The 8,578-nt window shown below is 53.4% G+C and overlaps 1 protein-coding gene across 2 annotated transcripts; it reads left to right on the top strand.

The window, feature by feature from the left end:
- On the top strand, positions 4,853 to 8,325 carry GPBAR1 (G protein-coupled bile acid receptor 1). Of its 2 annotated transcripts, XM_018059581.1 has the most exons (3): positions 4,853 to 5,304; positions 6,102 to 6,193; positions 7,144 to 8,319. In XM_018059581.1, the coding sequence occupies exon 3, from the start codon at positions 7,189 to 7,191 to the stop codon at positions 8,176 to 8,178; it is 990 nt and encodes a 329-aa protein (XP_017915070.1). In that variant the 5' UTR covers positions 4,853 to 5,304; positions 6,102 to 6,193; positions 7,144 to 7,188; the 3' UTR covers positions 8,179 to 8,319. The 2 variants fall into 2 exon arrangements, with proteins under 2 accessions (XP_017915070.1, XP_017915065.1); XM_018059576.1 differs by lacking the exon at positions 6,102 to 6,193 and having other exon boundaries at positions 4,854 to 5,304; positions 7,144 to 8,325.

The raw sequence follows: 8,578 nt of genomic DNA, 5'->3' as shown, positions 1-8,578 counted from the left end.
AAGTGCCGTTGTAAGAAACAGTGCTGAAATCCTGTAATACAGTAGAATTGCCAGGAGGGAGCTGATGTTGACACAATCACAACCTTACTCATATTTCCCCAGTTGTACATGCGACTCATCTGTGTGTGTGTGTGTTGTTTCCTGTGTGTGTGTTTTCCACATATGTGACTTCATCTTCAATGTTTTAAAGTGGAATAGTAGATGCTGTTGTGTCATATATGCTGAGTATATCACTCCTATTATAGGCAAGTACTGATTTTGAAATATGTCTTAATTGTGGACATACTGACTAGGTTATAAAAACGTCTTTACTGTGGGTCATGGTCAGATTTGAAGGGACAGGTCGTTTAGTCATCAACACTTCACTTTACTCTTTGTAAATGATATCCTGGAAAGCTCAGGATCAGTTATGTTCCCATGCCCTCAACAAACAAGTGCCCTGGAGAGTGCTATCCCCTTGGTGAGGCCAACCATGACCTGCAGTGGAGAGAGTTCACTGCCAAGTCTGCCCCATGTTCTCCTGGGATGTGGCCTCTCATCACCTACTGCTGGTAGATGGAAAACTGGGCTAAGTCAGATCTGTTAGGAGACAGTGACATAGATGTTTTCTGTACCCCTGTGTAAGGGGTTTGTGAAGGTAATTTTGCTAGAAGCTGTGTTTGCCATCCCACTGAGTTTAGAACACCTCCTTAGTAAGTTGGAACTCAACTATATTTTGCCAGTAATGGGGATCAGATTCCTGAAAAGTGCTGTAAATGACAAAACCAAAATTGCTTAGAAGATAAAGAGTTAGGAGAAGAAGAGGCATTAAGTATTTTTTACAGCAGTAAACCGCAAGGAATTGTCTTAATTCCAAGATTCATCAGCATAAAAACTCATACTGATGAAAACCCCCTCCAAACTGGCTCCTTTGTCTACATCTGTTTCCAGGGCACACTTAACACTTTCAGGGCCCGCCTTCACCGTTATGGACAAAGGCCCACTGTAACTTCAGCCGAAGCCCATTGTAGGAGGACTTGGATGTGGGCTGGGGAAAATGGGATCTAATCTCAGTTAGTGCTGATTTGTTCCTTTGCCCAAAGGTCCATACCTGGGAGGTGTAAATGAGCTGGGATGTAAACTGGAAAGTTGCAAAAATGTTTTTTAGACAGACCTGGGTTTGAATCCAGGTTCCACTTAATAGCAATGTGACTGAGTAGATTTCTTAATCCGAGCACCAATGGCCTCATCTTTGGTCGGACATGACTCCACCTATCTCACCGGGCTCTTAAAAGGAATAAACAACAGATAAGTACCTGTTACATAGTAGGCGTTTATAATGAGTGAAAAAGTTGGCTTAAAACTCAACGTTCAGAAAAGATCATGGCATCTGGTCCCATCACTTCATGGCAAATAGGTGGGGAAACAGTGACAGACTTTATTTTGGGGGGCTCCAAAATGGTGACTGCAGCCATGAAATTAAGACGCTTGCTCCTTGGAAGAAAAGTTACCACCAACCTAGACATCATATTAAAAAGCAGAGACATTACTTTGCCAACAAAGGTCCATCTAGTCAAAGATACGGTTTTTCTAGTAGTCATGTATGGATGTGAGAGAGGGACTAAAAGGTAAGCACTGAAGAATTGATGCTTTTGAACTGTGGTTTTGGAGAAGACTCTTGCGAGTCCCTTGGACACCCAAGGGGATCCAACCAGTCCATGCTAAATGAAGTCAGTCCAGATTAGAAGGACTGATGCTGAAGCTGAAACTCCAATACTTTGGTCACCTGATGCGAAGAACTGACTCATTGGAAAAGACCCTGATCCTGGGAAAGGTTGAAGGTGGGAGGAGAAGGGGAAGACAGGATGAAATGGTTGGATGGTATCACTGACTCAATGGAGATAAAGTAAAGTCACTCAGTCGTGTCCGACTCTTTGTGACCCCATGGACTGCAGCCCACCAGACTCCTCAGTCCATGGGATTCCCCAGGCAAGAATACTGGAGTGGGTTGCCTTTTCCTTCTTCAGGGGATCTTCCCGACCCAGGGATCAAACCCGGGTCTCCCACATTGGAGGCAGATGCTTTAACCTCTGAGCCACCAGGGAAGATGGAGGTAAGTCTGAGTAAACGCCAGCAATTGGTGATGGACAGGGAGGCCTGGCGTGCTGCAGTCCATGGGGTTGCAAAGAGTCGAACACTGCTGAGCAACTGAACTGAACTAAACTGACTGATAATGCCTACAATTATAGTTGATAATGCTTTCTAATAAATCTTAGTTCCATTCTTACACTCCCAAGGGGATCAGAAGGGGCAGCATAAATCAAGGTTATTCTGCTTTGGGGTTTTTCAGGTCCTCCCCCAAGATGGTGATGTTTTTTGCTGATGGCCCTCATACTGCAGTTTGAGGTGAGGAAGGTGTTGGTGGGTATCTCCAAGTCTGGAGAAAGTAGGACCTGGGGAAGCTAAAAACCAGGAGTTTGGAAGGAAGACTGAGCCAGTAACAGGAAGGGGAAGTGTGGAACCAGAGGGCAGGAAATTGAAACCAGGAAGAGAAAGTAACACCAGCTACTGTGTCAGCCCACATACCCAGAGCTGCTTCTCCTCTGTTACTATTTCAGTTCCTTCAGCCTCATTCAAAGTAGGCCTGATGGACCCTCAGCCTCAGCCCAGCAGCCACAGAGGCCCTAGACCCAAGCCTGGGTCCATTCTGGGGGCTAGGCTGAGTTCAAGCAATGCTGCCCCTTCTGGGGATTGCTAAAAGCACTGTTAAATTTGTGAGAGATCTGTCATTTATCCCTAATGGGAAGGACCAGTTTTCTCTGCTCATAGAGCTGACTTAGGGCTTCCTCAGTCTTGGTCACAGTATTGTGCCCACAACCCCCCAGAGACACCCAGGGGCTCATCTGCTGTTGCATCTGGGAAGGGTTGAACAGTTCGATAGCCACTCATCACCCCTTTGCCCCTGTTCATCCAGTCAGTGAGTACCCCCCGACCCTCACCACCCAGTCCCACACACCCAGGGTCAACAGAAAAGTTAAATACCCAGGAGAACAGAGTGACAAAGAGACCAGGGGCATTTCCTGCCCCTGTCCACATCGGGCATTGTGATAACAGGCTGGACCTAAGGAGAGAGGGGGGACTGGGGTGGGGACTCTAGGGCCCGTAGAGCCCCATCTGAAGACTGCCTGCATCAGAGCCCTCCTGTGAGCAAAGGAGAGAAGGCTGTGGATGAGTCAGTCCCAGGGATTGATGGAACAGAGGAACCAGACGATCAAGTCAGGATGAAACAGCTGAGCGGAGGATAGAACCCAGGCTGCCTGGCTCCTGCTCCCAGAGTTGTTCTTTACACGTCATCCCACACACTGTTTAGACAGAGCCACGGAGAAGAAACAGACATCCTGGAGGCTGCCGGGAGGAGGCCAGGGCTGGGAACAGAAGGAGGTCTGTTTATTCTTGGCAGTCCAGTATCCAAGGGGCCCCACACCCACTTCTGTCCAGACCCCAGTCTGAACTCTCCCAGAGCCTCTTGACTTCTGCCCAACCAGAGAGCGTGGGGCTGGGAGCCATCCCCTGGAACGCTGCGTCCTCCTAGCCCCCAGCTCCCTTGAGGACAGGCCTGAGACTGGATGCTTCTCCCACTTTTTGTCCAGAGACCCTTCTCTCCAGGACCCCTGACTGGCAGAGCCAGACCTCTCAGGCCTCCAGCCCTTCAGGCCCAGGTCTTCTTGGGAGAGGGCAGAGGACCCCTTGCTCCATCTTCGTGTGCTCTTAAACAAGAAAGCTTTTCCTAATGTCTAACCTCCAGCTTTTTTGCTGGAAATTTAGCCTGTTTCCTCTCATTTCAGGTCTCAAGAAAATGTAACTGTTTCTCTCCCTCTCCCCAAAGTTACACTTGACACAAGGTGGAAATCAGGGCTTCCTGGCCTTGAACTTGCCCTTCCTCTCACTCAGCTTCCTGTGTTTCCTTGTGGAGTGAAAGTGTCATTACCCTCTTGCTATTCACAAGCTCTTCATCCGCTTAGTTCAATGGAATTCTCAGAGGGGACCAGAAGTGCAGAGAAGGCCAGAAGTTCCTCTCATTGACTGCTTCTGTGCCAACCACTGACCCAAGTCCTTATTATACTTTTTTTTGGCCACACCATGTGGCATGTGGGATATACCCCAACTAAGGATTGAATCTGTGCCCCTGTAGTTGAAGGGTGGAGTCTTAACCCCTGGACCTCCAGGGAAGTCTCCCCACATTTTCTCATTTAGTCTCACAATAGATGAAAATGGTATGAGCCCCCATTTTACAGATGAGGAAACTGAGGTAAGAGAATTTAATAATTTGTTCAAGTTTACACAGCTAGTAAAATAGGATCCAAGTAAGATTCTGAGATTTAAACCCAGGCCTTCTGATTCAAGCACTGGCTGTTTCTTAGTCTTCATGGAGGAGAGAAGAAGGATGTCATTTGTTGAGACCCCTCCCCCTGTTAGGTGTCTGGCAGTAGGGTGTATGCAGTTACATATATTATCCCATAAGACTCCTGGCAACACTGACTAGTGGTTTGCCTTGTTCCCATTTTACAGGTGAGAAAATAGAGGCCCAGAGATAGCTTGCCCAAGAGCCATTTGTGCCTCTGAGCCCAAAATGTGACTTACAAAGTAATTGAGAAAAGTGTGGAATGACCCCAGATTCTAGAAGGCAAGGCTGGCTTTATAAGCTGAAAGTTCCCATCAGGTGATAGGAATGGGAGATAGCAAGGATTCTCGTGTTTCAAAGGCCCCCACCACTGCCACCATCAGACTGTACTCAGCAAAGTGGCAGAATTACAGAGCTGGATGCGCTATCAGCTGGCTGGCCACTGATATATTTATAAAATGTAAATATATCAGCCGGGAGGTGGGGAGGATGGACTAAATCATTGTTCACTAACTGGAATGCATTTCTCAGTAGCAGGCCAGAGAGTTCCAAGCTGCCTCCTTGGTGGCAAGCTATGTCCAGTGGCTGGAGACAGGGCCACTCGTATGGGAGGAGGACATGGAGGGGGCCTGGGGGAAAGGGGAGGAAGCCTTCCCAGCACAGCAGCTCAGGGTGTGTCAGGCCCCACCCCCAGAGGCGGGGCCAGGCTGGGTCCCACCAGCCTCAGCTCCATCCCAGGCGAAGGCAGAGCCAGGGCAGCAGAGAGCTGGGGGCCCTGCTGTCTCCACACAGTGGAGGTACCATGACCTCAAAGGTCAGGACACCAGACGTCACCAGAAGCCGTGCAGCGCTGGCTGGGACAACTCTCTGACACTCGGAGGGGAGCCCAGGCTGGGCAAGCCACACTTGTCACCTACAGTCATGTGAGTAGCTACCTAACCCTAACCCTAGCCCCACCCGGCCCCCGGGCCACACCTGGAGACCTCAGCCTCAGGGCCTGAAGAGGCCTTGCACCCACCCCAAGCCACCGGAGCCTCCAGGTTGTAACTGCTGAGAAGTCCCCCCACCCCCAGGGCTGACCCTGCCTTTCTCGCTACTCTGGTGTAGGTGGGGTGGGAGACTCACTCCCAGCGAAGAGCTCCAGCCCGTGACTCCAGAGTCCAGGTTTGAAGTGTCTCAGGTCCCTGAGATCTTCCGGGGTTTGAACAAGTTAACAGTGCGGGGATGAAGGGGAACAGAAACCAGAGGGCAGCTGGAAGGGAAAGATGTTCCCAGCAGAGGGCACTGGGGGACACTGAGAAAGAGGAACCAGGCTGAGGGTAAAGGGGTGCAACGGCCTGGGGGAACTGGGGGAGCTGGGAATAGAAGGGATAGCATCTCCTGTGCTCAGGGTGGCCTTGAGGCCCTTTGACCCTCTGACCCCGGGGAGCGGGCAGGTAGGAATCCTTCCCTTGTTGACTTTGATTCTAGCAACAGCAGCTGCTCCCCTGTTGACAGAAGCAGGAGTTTCCCACAGGGCCCAGGCAGGACACCCCCTCCCTCATCCCCATGATGTGGCGACAGGGCCAGGGCATGGGAGGACTGGGAAAGGTCAGAGCCACAGAGAGGCCAGGCCCTGCCCAGCGGCTCCCCCTCCATCTCTGGGCTCACTTCAGCCCCCTTGCCCTCCACACTCACTGCCAACCCTCCTCCTCACTCAGCAACTCTTCCCCTCCTCCAGTTCCCGGGAAAGGCCCCGTTGCTAGCTGCTAGCCTGGTGCGGACGTCAAGTTTATGGGCTGGAAGTCCTACCCGGAGGCTGCTCACTGAAGTGTAACCAACCACAAGGCGGATGGAAGGGAGGTGCTGGGGACAGGGCAACCCCTTGGTGCTGCTAACTCAGTGAGCCCTGCCTCAGACTGACTTCTGCCCCACCCCACCCCCACCCCCACCTCCAATCCTTAGTAACCTACCACCTTTTAAAAGACACTGGTGCCAACCAGCCTGCAAGCATCTGAAGACACGGACCACTCTCCATTTATATCCACCGTCCCTCCCCCGCCAACCCCAGCCCTAGCCCCTGGTCCAAGGCCCGCCCATGGCCCAAAGGAGGCTGTCAGCTGTTGGCTGGCCAGAGGACCACTACACACCAGCCAGATTCCATCCTATCCCTTTAGCTGATTTAGAGGCCTCATCTGGTGGAGGCAGGGATGGTCCAAATGCTGTGGGGATGGGTGTATCTAACCAGAGACAAACACAGCTGCCCAGAGAGGGTCAGGCAGGTAACAGAATGGGTGAAAGGGCTGGGTGGGGACTGTGGGGAGCTTTCTGAAAGCAATGACAGCACAACTCTAGCTGGTTGCTACTACATAGGCCCTGATTTTTTTTTAACCAAAAATATGAATTTTTATGTAAATTTTAATTGGCAATTCGTTGGAGGAAAAATGTGTATCAGCAAACAGGAGATGGTCCACAGTCCATTGGTCTGCAACCTCTGGATAGCTTCCCTGGTGATTCAGAGGTAAAGAAATCCGCCTGCCAATGCAGGAGACACGGGTTCAGTCCCTGGCTGGGGAATAGCTCAGTAGTTCAATCGAGAAGGGGCTAGCTACCCCCTCCAGTATTCTGGCCTGGGAAATCCCATTGACAGAGAAGCCTGGTGACCTACAGTCTCTGGGGTCACAAAGAGTCCGACATGACTTAGCGACTAAACAACAACTTGCCGAGAGAGGACAGTGATCCGCAGCCCCATCCTAACTCCAGCCACCCCATCTTCCGTCCAGGCATGCCTGCTGCTGCTCCAGGTCTCCCCCGTCCCCAGGCCCAAGATGACACCCAACAGCACCAGGGAGGTGCCCAGCCCCGTTCCTGCAGGGGCCCTGGGGCTCTCCCTGGCCCTGGCAAGCCTCATCGTCGCTGCCAACCTGCTCCTGGCCCTGGGCATCGCCGGGGACCGCCGCCTGCGCAGCCCGCCCGCTGGCTGCTTCTTCCTGAGCCTGCTGCTGGCAGGGCTGCTCACCGGGCTGGCGCTGCCCGCGCTGCCCGTCCTGTGGAGCCAGAGCCGCCGGGGCTACTGGTCCTGCCTCTTCCTCTACTTGGCTCCCAACTTCTGCTTCCTCTCCCTGCTCGCCAACCTCCTGCTGGTGCACGGGGAGCGCTACATGGCCGTGCTGCGGCCCCTGCGGCCCCGCGGGAGCATGCGGCTGGCCCTGCTCCTCACCTGGGCTGCCCCCTTGCTCTTTGCCAGCCTGCCTGCCCTGGGCTGGAACCACTGGGCGCCTGGTGGCAACTGTAGCTCCCAGGCCGTCTTCCCAGCCCCCTACCTCTACCTCGAAATCTATGGGCTCCTGCTGCCGGCTGTGGGTGCAGCCGCCCTCCTCTCGGTCCGCGTGCTGGTCACTGCGCACCGCCAGCTGCAGGACATCCGCCGGCTGGAGCGGGCCGTGTGCCGCGGGGCGCCCTCAGCTCTGGCCCGGGCCCTCACCTGGCGGCAGGCCAGGGCCCAGGCCGGGGCCACGTTGCTCTTTGGGCTGTGCTGGGGCCCCTACGTGGCCACCCTGCTGCTCTCTGTCCTGGCTTTTGAGCAGCGCCCGCCACTGGGGCCTGGAACTCTGCTGTCCCTCATCTCACTGGGCAGTGCCAGTGCGGCGGCTGTGCCCGTGGCCATGGGGCTGGGTGATCAGCGCTACACGGCCCCCTGGAGGGTGGCCGCCCAGAGGTGGCTCCGGATGCTGCGGGGCAGACCCCAGGGCAGTCCTGGCCCCAGTACCGCCTACCATACCAGCAGCCAAAGCAGCGTGGACCTCGACTTGAACTAGAGGGAGGGCCTCTGCTCATTCCAGTTAGAAGCATCCATCCATCTTGGCTGCCAAGCCCGTCTCTACATGTCCTCACGGATCTGGCTCATGGATCAGAGTGTCCCTGTATGACCCCATTCTGACTGAATAAAGCTCCCTTGGTCCAGGTGATGGTTATCTCATTTTGTGTCTCAGCCAGGGAGGAACAGGTGAACAGCTGGGGAAAGAACCTAGAGGATCCAGGGAGATTCCATGTCTTAGCCAGGAAGGGACAGATGAACAGCTGGGGAAAGAACCTAGAGGATATATATCCAGGGAAATTCCTGATAGGCAGGCAGTTGTAGGTGAGGGCGGTGAGTTCAGAGGAACCCTGAAATCCAGCAGAGGGGGAGGGTAGCAACACCCTGACATGCCCCTCACT

Source organism: Capra hircus, chromosome 2 (genome assembly GCF_001704415.2).
Source record: "Capra hircus breed San Clemente chromosome 2, ASM170441v1, whole genome shotgun sequence".
Lineage (NCBI taxonomy): Eukaryota > Metazoa > Chordata > Mammalia > Artiodactyla > Bovidae > Capra > Capra hircus.
This window is presented reverse-complemented; position numbering and strand designations above follow the sequence as displayed.